This window comes from Rhinatrema bivittatum, chromosome 4 (assembly GCF_901001135.1).
Source record: "Rhinatrema bivittatum chromosome 4, aRhiBiv1.1, whole genome shotgun sequence".
Lineage (NCBI taxonomy): Eukaryota > Metazoa > Chordata > Amphibia > Gymnophiona > Rhinatrematidae > Rhinatrema > Rhinatrema bivittatum.
The window spans coordinates 486,320,246-486,336,951 of NC_042618.1; the positions used below are offsets into that span (position 1 = coordinate 486,320,246).

The window sequence follows — 16,706 nt, forward strand, 5'->3', positions numbered from 1 at the left end:
CTATTCTACCCACAGGTAGAGGAACCCAAACGAAGGGGAGCAATACTGGACCCTAGTGCTGAGGACAACATTTCTGTTGTTGTGGATGATTATTTGGGATCCACTAATCACTGGATGCTGTGGTTCAGTATTAGAGCACAGGTGCTGATGGGTCATTCAAAGGTGAGGGTCCTAGCCCTGATATTATGGAATAGCTACCACTAGCAATACGTCAAGAGAATGACGATCTGCTTTCTAGAAAAAAGGTGAAGACATGGGTGCTCCCTTGAGGTGTAAGGTTTGGCTGGAAGACTTAAGCACAATTTTATAAGCTTACAGTATGTTATAAGTAGTGAATTGGTTTTTATTTTATGTTTTGGTTTTGTTTTATGGAATTAGGTACGATTGCTATGTTTATCACATAACACTTTGGCTAAGTTCCAAAAAGGCGGTAAATAAGAGATTTTAATAAATTAATAAATACTTCAAGGAGTCATTAAGTGGATGGGAAAATCTATAGAGGAGCACTGAGCAAAAGTAAAAGGAGATATCGTAAGAGCAACTACAGGGAAGAGGCTGCTGTAATTTTCTAAAGTAGCAGCTGAAAAGATAAGGAAAAAAGATTCGCATTCATGAAATACAAGAGCTGGCAGAAAGAGGAAGACGGGACACAATATTTGGAAATGCTAAGAGAAACTGGGAAAGTAGTGAGGAGAGGAAAGATGTAAATGGAAGAAAAAAAGCTAATACAGTAGAATGGGAGGACAAGACTTGTAATAGGAGAAAGTGCAAAAGTGAGAGATTTGGAGATGAAGGGGAGGAATATGGAGAGGCTGACAAGAAAAAGCGGACTTGGTTAACAAATATTTCTGGTCAGAATTCATGGAGAAGTGGCCAAGGACAGAATCACAAAAAGCACACAATAGGTAAGACTGTGTGAGAGGAGTTAGCTAAACTAAAAGTAGATAAAGTGATGGCGTCTGATCGGATAAATCCAAGGGTTGTAAGACACCTTAAGTTCCGGCAGCTTCTATGGCTGACCTTTCCAATGCTTGTTCAGCACCTGGGGAGAGGTGCATGTGCTTTCTCTTTACAAACATACACGTGAGAAGGAGATTGGGAATGACTTCTGAATAAATTAATGGAACTGCTGATAAAACAGAGGACAGTGCAGGCTCTAGAAGCCAATGAATTACAAGAGCTGAGGCAGCAGGGTTTTATCAGAGGTAGATCTTGTCAGACAAATTTGATCAATTTCTTTTACGGGCTGACCAGAGAGTTGATCAGGGAAGAGAGGTAGATGTAGTGTAAGACCGTTCATATAAATAAACCGAGTGCTCTAGCTATGGGTTAGAAAGTGGTTGAGTGCGAGGTGATAACGGGTAATGGTAAATGGAGCTTGCTCCTAGGAGTCGAGTGTTACTAGTGCTGTGCTCCCGGGCTCAGTCCTTGGACCAATTCTTTTCAATGTTTTCCAAAGTGATATTGCAGAAAGACTATACAGAAAGGTTTGGCTTTTCAGAGATACCAAAATCTGCAATAGAGTAGATGGCCAGGAAAGTGTGGAAAATATTTATTTATTTATTTAGCATTTTTATATACCGACTTTCCAATAACAGAATTACTGATCAACTCTGTTTACATTATAACAGAACAATCACATTTACAAGTAAATGTCTTACAATGAACAGGTCGATATAACTTGGATAGGTATATATGGGGTTAACCAGTAAAAGATACATTGCCTAATGTAGGCATAAGTAAGAGATACAGTGCCTAATATAGGTTGAATAAACAGTGCTAATTATAAGACTAGGTTATGATCCTCGACTGCCAAAGTTTACGTGTGTTCTATAGATGATCTAAATAGCTCTCAGGTGGATTACCACCGAGAGGATCATTGGCAGGGATGTTCCGCGGGTTGTTGATATGGGAACGCTTGGTTGAATAACCAAGTCTTGAGTCTTTTTTTAAAAGTAGATAAGCATTGCACTGATCTGAGTTCTGGTGGGAGAGTGTTCCAGATTTTGGGGCCCGCTGTGGAGAAGGCTCTTTTGCTTAATGCTGACTTCATCGGTGTATGTGCAGGTTGTTTTTATAGGCTTGTCTTACTGGTCTGGTGGATGTGTGGAATTGGAGGGGGATTTTGAGCTCGAGTGGTGCCAAGTTATGTAGTGCCTTGTGGGTTATTGAGAGCACTTTAAAAAGTATTCTGAATTTAACGGGAAGCCAGTGTAGGCTTTTCAAAATGGGTGATATGTGGTCTCTTTTATTGGACTTGGTTAAGATCCTTGCTGCTGCGTTTTGCAGCATCTGTAGAGGTTTTATGGCGTTAGCCGGGAGGCCTAGTAGAAGTGAGTTGCAATAATCTATTTTCGTGAGAATGAGTGCTTGTAGCACTAAACGGAAATCTTGGAAATGGAGGAGAGGTCTCAGCCTTTTCAAAACTTGTAATTTGAAGAATCCATCCTTTACGATATTATTTATGAGAGATCTGTAATTCATTTGATTATCAAGGATAACCCCTAGATTTCTGACTTGTGTGGACATTGTTAATTGAGTAGACAGGATGGTACTGGGATGTGTGTAGGTTCCGTCTTGGGAGATAAGGAGGTATTCTGTTTTGCTTTGATTTAGAATCAGATTAAGGCTAGTGAGCAAGTTGTTGATGGCTTGTTTGCAAGAGTTCCAGAAGTCCAGAGTTTTTTGGAGAGATTCAGTAATAGGAATCATTATCTGCACATCGTCTGCATATAAGTAGTGTATGAGATTTAGTTTAATGAGGAGCTGGCAGAGTGGGAGAAGTATATATTGAATAAGGTTGGAGAGAGTGACGATCCTTGTGGGACTCCCAAGGTGCAGGTGACTGGTTGAGATACTTCATTGTTGACCTTGACCTTATACTGTCTGTTCTGTAAGAATGATTTGAACCATTTGAGGGCCTCATCTCCGATGCCAATGTCTGACAGACGATCTATTAATGTGTTATGATTGACCGTGTCAAATGCTGCCGAGAGATCTAGTAGGATGAGAAGACAAGGGTGCCGGTTTTCCAGATTTAGTAATATGGAATCCGTTAGTGAAATAAGGAGAGATTCCGTGCTTTGTGATTGGCGGAAGCCGAACTGTGCTGGAGAAAGAATGTTGTGGTCGTTTAGGTATTCAGTTAGTTGTTTGTTTACAACTCGTTCCATGATCTATAAATATGAAGAGGGATCTAGCACAGTGTTTCCCAACCCTCTCTTAGAGCACATCTAACTGGTTGGGTTTTCAGGATAGCAACAATGAGTTTTCAACAGCTAGATTTGCATACACTGGAGATGCAGGATATGCAAATATATCTCATGCATATCCATTGTGGACATCTTGAAAACCTGACTGGCTGTGGGGTCCCCAGGACAGGTTTGGGAAGCCCTGATCTAGCGAATCTTGAAGAATGGTCTAGAGCAGTGATGGTGAACTCCAGTCCTCGAGTGCCACAAACAGGCCAGGTTTTCAGGATATCTACAATAAATATGCATGAGATAGATTTGCATACAATGCAGGCAGTACATGCGAATCTATCTCATGCATATTCATTGTGGATATACTGAAAATCTGGCCTACTTGTGGCACTCGAGGACTGGAGTTCGCCATCACTGGTCTAGAGTCTGGTAATTAAGATTTATTATTAGAAAAAAAAATGCAATCATTCATTTGAGATGCAAAAACCCAAGGAAGCAGTACCCTCTAGGGGGTGAAATTCTTCTATGCACGAAACAGAGTGGGGAGGGGATCGTATCCTAATGATTTCAAGGTGGCCAAATAGATGAATAAGGTGAGAGACAGGGTGCATAGAGAGAGATGAGATTGCCTCTTGAAACCACTCCTGTGGAGGAAGTGGAAAAACGTTTTTACTGTCATGCCAAGAAGCTGAAGCAGTTGAAACTACTTTGGCTGGAGCACCCCACCAGCAGAGCCTCAATCATTGCCCTGATCTTTTCTACCAGGCCCTAGGACCAGCTTGTAGCTTTACTGACTGAATCTCTTGCAGGGTGACAGCTACAAGTAGAAATGTGGGGTTTTCCCCCGGACTCTCATCTTTGAGAGAGCACATAGTGCAACACTTGAAGGCACTTGCATGTTGCCATTTCTGAATACAAAATAACTGACTGCACGAGAAGATCTGTTTTTTTTTTTTTTTTTTATTAAAGGGAAAAAAAAACATTTCTCAACAGAGAAAGGACATATAAGGCACAAGCACAAATCTACATGGGTGAAAGCTGCAATGTTTGCCCTGGTTTAGACCTCACCGCAGAAGCTGAAGGTAAAGAAATCCTGAATTTTGTATTCCTGGGGTCAGTGATTTTAATGTCCACAGAGGATTTAACACATTCTCTTGTTTATTAAGTTGCTATTTAACAATGTCTCATTGACCTTCTCTGCGGATATTCCGTGAAATATGGAGTGGAGGAAGATAATTATTGCTACGTAATTTCCTTCTGAACATTTCTGCTTTTTCCATTTACTAATAAACTCAGTAGAACTTGATGGTCCTGTCCCCAGAGGCTCACAATCTAAGGTCTGTATCGGAGGAAATGGAGGGGGAAGCGAACTCCCCAGGGTCACTAGGAGCATTGATGGGATCGGAGCCCTGGTTTGCAGCCCACTAGGCTGCTACTCCATATAGAACGGTTTCAGTTTTACTGCACTTACACAAAAATATTCTTAAATTGGAAAAACAGTGTTAAATACGACCATTAATCCAAATCAGGTTTTAAAGTATCTAGACTGAATATTCATGAGCCTTCATTATATGCAGATGTTTCTCACGTATATTCATGCTGGACAGCATGTGAGTATTGGTATCGCCTACCCCTCCATTAACCTATGATAGAAACTATTTTTTCCCTCTTTTGCTAGATCGTGAAGGTGCTATGTCACATAAGAGCGGCAATGGATTTAGTTTATATTTTTATTGTTTGCTGTGGACTTCGCTGAGTAGAAGCTGAGCCTCAGAACAGGCCCTGGTTACTGTTCGATGAGTCCACAAGCAGGAAGGACAAAGAATTCCACCAGACTGAGCAGATCAATGATTTCTAACTTGAAAGCTGAGATGATATCAACTGCAGCACCAACAGATAAAAACCCCCCAAGCACTTTATTTTCGGAGAGAATTTCAGAAGCATAGGGAGCCCACGCTTATCTGCCCTGCAAGAAGTGATGGCATGGATTTAGCAGAATAATTTCCAAATGGCAAATACGCAGGACTTCTACTTAAGAGACAAAGCATTTTATCTGTTGCCAGCTCTGATCAATTGTGTGTTGCCAAAAACCTCCCAAAAAGACTAAGAAAGAGAAATGGACTGGACAGAACCTAAAAAGCTGATCTTAGCTCTAATAATAAAATACATTCTTTCCTTTATTTCTCTGTGCTTTTATCACTATAGTTTACCAGTCCAGTTAATAGATATGTGGTCACAGCACTTTTTCAATTTCCGACTCAGTTTATAGTTTGAAAATAACGCACAGGATGCCTTGCTTGTTTTCGTTCAGACCCGTCACAAAGCTCATTTATCTTGGCTGCTTCTGGCTCCAACTGCCTTTGTACAGAAACAAACTTTGTCAACTTTCAATAACAGGAGGGGGAAGCAGAAAAGAACTCAGCGTGTGCCTTCACAGTCATTACTGCTCTCGGCAGAGGCTCCTAGGCATGCACACATACTCCAGGCATCTCCTTTACGTGTGCGGATGATCTGCTGCTTTATTCGTTGTACCTGGATAGCTTGAGTCGGGGTATAATATTCATGGATTGCAGTTCTTGAAACAATAGTTTGCATGCATAGGGGATGCGGAGGGATGAAACGTGGCACGAGGATTTGCAGTAATGGCACCTAGAAAAGAAACAACCAGTTAAGTAACAAGTTCACATGAAAGCTTAAATCACCTGTGTCTAACATGTAAAGCAGTGTGAGGAAGTACTGTTTGATCCCTAGATGGGGAGTTAGGATTACTACAGTCTAAGACTATACCATTGGCTGCATGCCTGAGCGAAAAAAACTGGATGCATATCCAGGGAGAATAAGCTGACTACAGCTGGGTCCATGGCTCTATCTGCTAAGAACATTCTCCCTCCATTAATTTATTTACATAGAAAAATGCTTGCACATATACTGGAGACAGAGTAACAGTCACAAAAAGAGGTTGAATTATGAAAAGTTTTAAACTTTTAAGCAGTAGCACTGATTATCAAGACTTCAACCCTGGCTACTGTCAATTCGTGCACCTTTGTTATGTTATTGTTTATATGCCGAAGTCATTAGGCGGCTCACAATAAAACATTCATAAAATTATAAAAAAATAAAAACAGAATTCTAAAACAAAGCAATTACTGTAAGAGCAGAATAAATCCTATTGTATGTGATGCATTCATATTCAGTCATCTTAAAGAAAAAACTCTAAAGTGGAGAGTATATCTCACATTTAACTTACCTTAAACTTAAATGTGAAATGGCTAAACAGCATTTAGGCTGCAACTTGTAAGGATTTGCCTTGGAAAGGTGAACAGCTTTGTAGACCTGTAAATTCTATAACAATGACTTATTCCCTCTTTTCTTACCCTTAATAATTCTATGTAGAACACTGGCAATATTTATTTATTTATTGGTATATACCGGTGTTCGGTTTTACACATCACATACATATACAATTGTCATGCCAGTGAAGATATCTGAATCTGGATGCAATTGTTGAGAGGGGAGAGTAAGGGAGTGGGCTGACAGAGTACGACATTAAAAAAAAATAAGCTTCTGTGATGCAGTCTTGAGGAATGGAGCCAAAATCACAAAAAATAGAACAAGAATTCTACATTGCCACTTTCCTTCATCTCAGCTACTTAAAAAAGTGCTTTCCCCAAACTTCCTGGACAAACACATCCACCTACAATATTTCCCAAAGAAAATCCTTAAGAGTTGGTATGTAAATGCTGTCCAGCCAGGTCAGTAAATGTAAGATATACCTCCATTTTAGAGGTTTTTTTTTAAATGATTGAATTATAAATGTATATGAAAGATGAGCAAACAGACAGTGGCCCAGGTTGAAGCCTTCAGAATTAATGCTACTGCTCACAATTTCAAACGTGTATTCGGTACTTTATAGCTTTGTAAATCATGTATTCATTGTGTAATGACGTTTTAGCATAACAGAGGAAAACGTCCCCAGCTGAAGCAGTTACCAGCATGTGGGAGAAATGATAGATGGGACTTTCAGGGACAATTTTCATAGTGTCTGCAGGCTTTGCACCGAGCTTCAAAGACAAAATGCATCTCTACAACGTACTCACAGACTTTCACATTTGCTTCTTCTGTGGGTAGATGTTCAATGGAAAATTCAATCTCAAAAACACATCCCAGGAACACCTCCTCGTTATGCAGCTAGATGACTTGTCATGGACCTCCACATATGTGAGGGAAATGTTTAGACAGCTGATTTATGCGTGAGGCAGACTGGTTTTTATCTGATGTCATATTCTCTTTCTATGGATGAGACTGGAAGGGCCGTACGGTCTTTATCTGCCGTCATATTCTCTTTCTATGGATGAGACTGGAAGGGCCGTACGGTCTTTATCTGCCTTCATATTCTCTTTCTATGGATGAGACTGGAAGGGCCGTACGGTCTTTATCTGCCGTCATATTCTCTTTCTATGGATGAGACTGGAAGGGCCGTACGGTCTTTATCTGCCTTCATATTCTCTTTCTATGGATGAGACTGGAAGGGCCATACGGTCTTTATCTGATGTCATATTCTCTTTCTATCGATGAGACTGGAAGGGCTGTACGGTCTTTATCTGCCTTCATATTCTCTTTCTATCGATGAGACTGGAAGGGCCGTACGGTCTTTTTCTGCCGTCATATTCTCTGGTTCTATGTAAATAGCTTTGAAAATGGTCTGCTGAGTTTGTGATAGCAGAACTTTTGAAATCTAACTTGAAGCCTTTAAAGAAGGCTGAAAACAAATTATCTCTTGTTTCTTGCTGAAGAGTTCATCATCTCATACTTCTTCATTCTCAGTTACTGTATCCTCTCACATGCTGCAAGATGGCAGTGACTCTTCCTTCATACTTCTTCTGTACTATTTAGATACTAATCTCTGGCTATTTTACAGAATGTGTAGGATATTCAAACTTTATCTAAACATTTTGGATGTAAAGCAATGTTATATAATGTAAGACAACCTACTGCAAAATTTTAACTAGAACATCTTAGCATCCTATCCAATAGGGAATATCTTCTGAAGATTTTAGTTACCCTCAGAAGCACTTCCTCTTATTTCTAGGGCTTTGTGTTCCTTATGCTGTCTGTGGGAGAACGAGGATATGTTAGAGTTCAAATTGAAGGCTAAGTCCTCAATGTGAATGTCAGGGATATCTTGGAAAGATCTTCCGAGGAACACTTCTTATTTCATTTGCTTTTTCTCAAGAGAGGACTTCTGCTCTATTCTATTAACAAAAGGTCTGGCTTTTCCCCAATATTTCTAGTCCCACACAGACCCATAGGAAAAAAAAAATTCTTGCTATGCGTTTGGAGGCCTCCTTTATAATTTGATTTCCTTGCAAACGTATTTAATATCTTAATAAGCAGCATAGGATCCTTCTACCCCTTGGGATCCTGCCAGGTATTGTGTCCTGGCTTGGCCACTGTTGGAGACAGGATTCTGGGCTTTATGGACCTTTGGTCTGATCCAGCATGGGAAGTATTATGTACTTATATTAAATATATCTTTTTTCAGCTTTTACAATTGTGCTTTTTCCTAGACTGCAAGGAACCTGTGTGATTTTGTAGTCTGGTGCTAAAATAAAATAATATTTCTTATTCTCTTTACTCTGTCTAGCTTGGAACTTTTGGATCCCTTCTTTTTTGCCTCTAAGATGTAGATTTTAAATGAGGGAGATGCACGTGTCTCGGGCTGGCATCTCCTGGTATGTGCACAAGAGAAAAACTCCAAAAAAGGGGCAGGGTGTGGGCATTTGGGAATTTAAATGGAAAGCACGAGTGCACGCTGGGGTCCCCTACCCCCTAACTTCACTTCTGCTACAGATGGCGTGTAAGTCATTGGGGTTTTAAGGTTTGGGGCAGGTAGGGTAAAAGAGTTAGTTAGCCGGAGGGGGGGGGGGGGGGGGGGGGGTGTTAGGAAGTCCTATCTTATTACTGGGCAAACTGGGAATGAACTGGTTTAACTGGTAATTGCATTGGCATGCATGTATATTAAAATTCCCCCATTTATGCGATACAGGTGGCACATGTGCGCATCCCTATAAAATGGCGTGCACATTTATGTGTGTCCAGCCAATTTTATAAGATATGCGCATATTTTAAAAAGGCTGCATCCATGGGTGCGAGTAGAAGCCCATAAGCTGCTATTAATCAATAAGAATTAGTAGCATGGGATCTATTCATTGATCCCTGAATTTTCAAAGCATTGTGGGCATAAAATCTGGGGGTTATGCGTGGCCAGGCCTTGCACACGCCGAGCGCATTTTAGAAATGGCCTGGCCATGCGCTTAACCCCCGGTACATGCTGAAGAGCCAAGCCAACGAAAAGGGGTGGGACGGGGGAGGGGTCTGGGTGGGGAGGAGGCCGACCAGGACTGCGTGCGCGCAAGAGGCCACCCGCCTGTACATGCGCGTGGATATTAAAATCCAGCGTGCATGATATAAAATAGCTTTGTCCATGTGCACGCACAGGAATCATGAACAGGGGCCTGTGAGGGCTTTCAAAAATCAATACCAGGCTTACCCAGACTAGGTCCATGCACATTAACTCATTACTACTAACTTAGGCCTCTAAGTTATTATGTTAATGTTATCTCTCCAGTTTTTTTTCCTGTTCCTCTATTTAGTTTTCTCTAATTGTTGCACTGTGTTGTCCCCTCCCCTTTTCCCTGTTCTTTGTACTTTCCATCTACTGTTTGATGTAACCCGATATGATGTACCCACTAATGTCGGTATAAAAAAGCCTTTAAATAAATAAATATAATAAATCAATACCTGAATGTTTGGGTAATTGCCAGGTTCTTATGGCCTGGATTGGCCACTGTTGGAAACAGGATGCTGGGCTTGATGGACCCTTGGTCTGACCCAGTATGGCATGTTCTTATGTTCAATATGCGACTTCATGTACACCTGTGTGACACTTTTAAAGTTACTGTCTAAGGGTAACTCGCGCGCCCGGACCCGGAACCCGAAGCGGACGACCGGACAGGGGTGGGAGCCTGGGCCTGCGCAGCCGGCGCGAGAGCCCATCGGGGTAAGGCCTGTAAGAGGCTCGCTGTGCCGACCTCGAGCTCCGCCTCCACCCCGACGACCTACCAATCGGAGGGAAGGAAGCCCGAGGACCAATAGGGAGGCTTCTTCAGGGGCTTTAAACCCCAGCACTCCCTACAGGCACCGCGCGCCGAAGGAGCGTGACAAAGGGGCCAGCTCCTTTGTGCGCCCCAGAACATAGAAGCTGCAACCTCACATTCTACACCATCCGGACTTTCTACACACACCGACCTCAAGCTCTCCTACATCAGTTCTCCCCCCAACATTCGCCTAGCCTCTCCAACAACCACCCATCCAACTCCATCTTCCATCCAGCTTCCACTCAGCCACTCCAGCAGTCATCCAGCCACTCCAGCATTCGTCTAGCATCTACTCAGCCACTCCAGCAGTCATCCAGCCACTCCAGCATTCGTCTAGCATCCACTCAGCCACTCCAGCAGTCATCCAGCCACTCCAGCATTCGTCTAGCATCTACTCAGCCACTCCAGCAGTCATCCAGCCACTCCAGCATTCATCTAGCATCCACTCAGCCACTCCAGCAGTCATCTAGCCACTCCAGCTTTTATCTAGCATCTACTCAGCCACTCCAGCAGTCATCCAGCCACTCCAGCATTCGTCTAGCATCCACTCAGCCACTCCAGCAGTCATCTAGCCATTCCAGCATTCATCTAGCATCTACTCAGCCACTCCAGCAGTCATCCAGCCACTCCAGCAGTCGTCAAGCATCCACTCAGCCACTCCAGCAGTCATCCAGCCACTCCAGCATTCGTCCAACTACGGAACATCACCGCTACTCTTCACCAATCTTACCCCACTCATAGACCATATCCATAACTCATCATATCCCCTCAGGCCACAGGATAACCACTGCTGACAAATCCTGTTCCAAGCGAATACAATAATCCAATTAGGATGCTAGGATACTCAATACCCATATTATATCGCAGTACTTCCCTCAAGATGAAGCCTCCGCTGCGATACCATCTTATATCCCGCAGAAATCTCACCCCGGTCATGATCTCCCCTCTTACTCAACTCCTTGGACTTGCTCTATTCACTCTAACACTATGCAATGCCCAATCAACCACAAAAAACCCCACATTCTACACGACTACCTGCTTGACGCCAAACCAGACATATGTGCCATCAAAGAGACTTGGCTGAAGCCTACAGTCACAGTCCTGACAAATGAACTTCCTACCCAGATGTATGATGTCTTCTCCATCCCTAGACAAAAGAAAAAATGGGGAGGTCTCCTTCTGGCTGCCAAAAAAGCACTTAATCTCACCCCACAACCTATCAATACAATACCAAAAATAGAGGTTGGCCTATTCAAATCCAAATCTCTCCAAATCCTCCTCACATACGCCCCCCCCTGGATTATTAGACCTAGATGCCTCCCCTATAGTGGAAATAATTGCAAAATACTTAAACCTGGATTCACCAGCCATTATCCTTGGGGACTTTAATCTACACATAGACGCCAAGCCTCAATCTTCCAACTGCGAAGCCTTTTTATCCTCCCTTTCGGACATGGGCTTCAAACAACTCGTCAACCAACCCACACATAAAGCAGGTCACACTCTCGACCTTATCTTCACAAACACCAGCCTCTCCCCTCTCTCCCCCCCTCTTTGCCTCCCGGTCCCATGGTCAGACCATTTCTTGATCTCCTCCACCCTCAGATCGATGACAAGATTGTCTGCACCCCCTCAGCTCTCCACCCTCCACTACAGGAAACCCTGCCCATCAGAAGCCCTCAACAACTCGCTGATCAAAGAACTTACTAACCTGGATCTATCAAACCCCAATGCAGCCTTCCTCGCTTGGCAAAACATCACAGAAACTATCACCAACAACTTATGCCCACTGACAACAAAAAATGTAAACCCCTCTCAAAAAAACAAGCAGCCATGGTTCTCAAAGGAGTTCCGTGCCCAAAAGCAAGGCCTGAGACGGAAAGAAAAGGAATGGAGGAAGAACCCCAACCCTCACTCCCTAACCCTATACAAAGCCGCTCTCCATCAATACAGAACTGCAATGCTACGAACAAAAAGATTTCTATGCCCACCGTATACATGATATGATCTTCGACGCGAAGGCACTCTTCTCGTATGTATCAGAACTCACCAAGACTGCCCCCCCTACAATCCCCGATGACCTAGCCCAATCGAAAGCCAATGATCTGGCCTTATTCTTCTAGAACAAAATCTCCAATACCCTGGCTAGATTACCTACTAATCCTAACATGCTATCTCCAGATCCGCCCCTTCGCCCGAACCTAGATGTTGGTTTGGAATCCTTTGATCCCACCTATGCTATAGAGGTGGAAACCCTGATAAAAAGAATGAAACCCTCCTCTCACCCTCTAGACCAAATCCCATCCAAACTCCTGATTCTCATACCAGAATCCTTCTTTAAACATCTAGCAGATATTATCAACTGCTCCCTCTCACAAGGAATCTTCCCGGACGCTCTCAAATTGGCCACCCTTAAACCCATTCTCAAAAAACCGAACCTGGACCCAGATGATCCCAACAACTACCACCCCATATCAAATCTGCCGTTTGTAGCCAAGATCATGGAGAAAATCGTAAATAACCAACTTTCAAATTACCTGGAGGAACATAATATTCTACACCCTTCACAATATGGATTCCGAAAAGAACACAACACTGAAACTCTCCTCATCTCACTCCTAGATCAGCTATACACTGGCATTGACAAAGGACAGTCCTTCCTCTTAGCTCTTCTTGACATCTCAGCGGCTTTCGATACCGTAAATCATACTACCCTTATAAACCGGTTATGAGACATAGGAGTCGCAGGACCCGCCCTCAGATGGTTCGACTCTTTCCTTAGCAACAGAGGCTACAAGGTTAAAATCAATAACAAAGAATCCACTCGCACTAACTCCCCATTCGGAGTCCCCCAAGGCATTATCGCCCACTCTGTTCAATATCTACCTACTCCCTCTCTCTGCCATTTACTCTCAAAATTAAATCTGAAGTTCTACATATATGCAGACGACGTTCAAATTTTAATCCCCATATCTAACTCCCCATTCGGAGTCCCCCAAGGCATTATCGCCCACTCTGTTCAATATCTACCTACTCCCTCTCTGTCATTTACTCTCAAAATTAAATCTGAAGTTCTACATATATGCAGACGACGTTCAAATTTTAATCCCCATATCTAATTCACTGGATTCAGCTCTCAAAACATGGGATTCTCACTTGCAAACGATCAAGCTCTACCTTTCAAGCCTCAACCTGGTGCTTAACACTAACAAGACAGAACTCCTGCTCATCACCCCAGAAGATAGTCCCTTCCATCAAAAGCTACACACCAACACACAAATTTCCCACGCAAGCGACCTTGGAGTCATAATAGACAGTCACCTGAGCCTAAAGAAATTTATAAACCACACTACAAAGGAGTGCTTCTACAAACTACAGGTTCTCAAAAAACTCAAGCCGCTTCTCTTCTATCATGATTTCAGATCGGTCCTCCAAGCCATCCTGTTCTCTAAGGTCGATTACTGCAACTCCATCTTGCAAGGTCTTCCTGCTACTACAATAAAACCCCTCCAGCTGCTTCAAAACGCGGCGGCGAGAATCCTGACGAATACTAATCGGAGAGAGCACATCTCTCCCATATTAAAAGATCTTCATTGGCTCCCAGTAAACTTTAGGATTCTACATAAATCACTTACAATCATTCACAAAAACATTCACCATCAGACGCCTCTTGACCTGCTACACCCTCTCAAACTTCACTCTACAGCCAGACCCTTAAGGGAAGCCTACAAAGGATCTTTACACGTTCCTCCAATCAAAGCGGTGCACCACTCAAATATAAGAGACAGGGCATTCTCAACAATAGGTCCCTCCATCTGGAACGCCATGCCCCCGGACCTCAGGCAGGAAACCTGTCTCCTAACTTTTAAAAAGAAACTCGAGACATGGCTTTTCGGTCGAGCCTTTCCCTGTTCTTAGTCCAATAGCTTGACTCAGAACAGTTCCCATCTCCACTGTAATTAAACAAGCACTAAGACACACTAATACGTCATAATGACATTGGCTCCTTTGCCTCCCTCCCACACCCTCACCTGTACATAGTATAATATCTCTGTTCTCCCCCCTTTATTTTCCTATCCCCAGTTTCTGCTCCCTTGTTATAATGTAACTTTATGCTTCATCAAATTTTGTCTTTTGTTAATTGGTTATGGTTAACTGCTTGTTCGATGTAAACAGAGTTGATTTGATTTGTATCAAGAAAGTCGGTATATAAAAGCCTTAAATAAATAAATAAATAAATAAATAAATGTGTTGATATTTTCTTTATTTTATTTTTTGATATGTTATATACACATTTTTTTCTATAGCAAGATATTCTTGTTTAAAATAAAGTAAAAAAATACACACTAAGATAGTTGTGAATGTATGTTAATTGTACAGCTCCCAGAATTATAGTTTTAGCACTAACTTCTATGTTAAATTGTTACATCTTTTATCCTGCCAATCCTAATCTCTTATCTGTCTGATATATTTCTCAAAAAACAATGGAGTGGTTTTGAGGAATACTAGCAAAAAAAAATAAATATATATATATATATATATATATATATGCGACTTGAAAATTTTAATCTCCTTTGCATTTGTCTACCTCAAAACCAACTTGGAATTTTAAATCCAAACTTGGCCAGAGCAATTAATGTTACCTATTTCTGGTTTGTTCAGATCTGTAAGCTTCCAGACTTTAAAAAAAAATTGGTAAGCATGTGGGAACATCAAGGCATGTTTGCACCACAGAGAGTAGCACGAAGGCGCATTCAGGCATGCTTGTGTGTCATACAAATGCATTTGTTGTATTATGTACTGCTTAGTTTTGTAACAACTCAAGCTAACTACTGAATCGACAAACATGGAAACTGAAGGAAGCTGCTGAAAATGCTGACAACAATGAAAGAGCAATTGTAAAAATATTTAAAATGCAAGCTGTACAGGCCTCCAAGAACTTGCCAAGACCTTAGCTTATTATTCACCGCACCAACTAGAGATTCAGATCACTGTGAAGACAACAATGGCACAGCAAATCCAACAGGGCCAAGGGGAAAAGTTGTGAGAAGCCTAGCACAGCCTCACCCCCACCTCACCTGTATCCAGGCAGAAATTTCAGAAAAGTAAAGCCTATGCCCCTCATCTAGACATCACTTGTGACTGACAGGTATACGACCTGCAAATGATGTAACGTCATCAGGAAGATATCCTGACTGGTCTACAGCTCCTTGCCTTCATCTATCTTCAGGACTCAGGCATGGCCTTCCTGGAGCTGAGGGTAAGCATTATTGGAATGAATAATCAAGAAATCTGTCTATCTGCACACTCCCTCTGTTATTTAAGAGGGAGGGGGAATTAGTTATAATTATTTCACCAATACTAATAATTCTTAGAAATCAGGAAATGTCAAATAAAGTATAAACTACAAGTTATAATCCAATAATGTTATAACATATATTTCTTCCTCAGGGGCAGACCGCAGGGTATTTTTCACTCACGCCTATGCGTTCTGTGCAGTAGTTGCTTCAATGCCTCACAAATGCAATACTGAGCTAATCATTCAGAGGTAACTTACAGCCTGACAGAATTCAGACAAAACATATTTCAAAGCAGCAGATGAACAGAATATCCAATAACTGAAAGCTCACAAATTTGCCATATTTTTTGAGGGCGTAAATAAACGTGGATAAAGGTGATCTGGCTGATATCGTGTATCTGGATCTCCAGAAAGCATTCCTCATGAGAGACGTCTTAGGAAATTAGAAAGTCAAGGATTAGGGTTGCAGTGTCCTATTGTGGATTGCCAACTGGTTAAAAGACAGAAAACAGAGAGTAGGCCTAATTGGTAAATTTTCCCAAAGGTGAATAGTGGAGACTCCCAGGGATCTGTTCTGGGACAAATAATGCTTAATATATTTATAAATGACCTGGAAATAGGAATAAGTAAGGTGATCAGATCTGCCAATGACACAAAATTATTCAAAGCTGTCAAATCACAAGAGGATTGTGAGAAACTGCAAGAGGACAATGCAAATAGCAAATAAAATTTAATGTAGACAACTGCAAAGTGATGCACTTAGGGAAGAGCAACCCAAATTATGGCTACACAATGCAAGGTTCCACACAGGAGTCACTACTCAGGAAAAGGATCTAGGCATCATCGTTGAAAATACATTGAAATCTTCTGCTCAGTGTTTAACAGCAGCCAAGAAAGCAAACAGAATGCTGGGGATTATTAAGAAAGGAATAGAGAATAAAACAGAGATTATCTTAATGCCTCTGTATCACTCCATGGTGAGACCTCATCTTGTGTTCATATATCATACACAAACAGAATGCTGGGGATTATTAGGAAAGGAATGGA

At 42.0% G+C, this 16,706-nt stretch overlaps 1 protein-coding gene across 3 annotated transcripts in view; it reads right to left on the reverse strand.

Moving 5' to 3' along the window:
* Nucleotides 1-4,164: 4,164 nt before the first annotated feature.
* Nucleotides 4,165-16,706, reverse strand: part of POLR3B (RNA polymerase III subunit B) — a 527,519-nt gene continuing 514,977 nt past the window's right edge. For 2 of the 3 annotated variants that reach the window (XM_029597388.1, XM_029597387.1), the window contains one exon: nt 4,165-5,852. In XM_029597388.1, coding sequence (XP_029453248.1) covers nt 5,723-5,852 — 130 coding nt within the window. In that variant the 3' untranslated portion in view covers nt 4,165-5,722. The remainder of the gene's footprint in view (nt 5,853-16,706) is intronic. The other variant, XR_003856035.1, reaches the window with a different exon arrangement.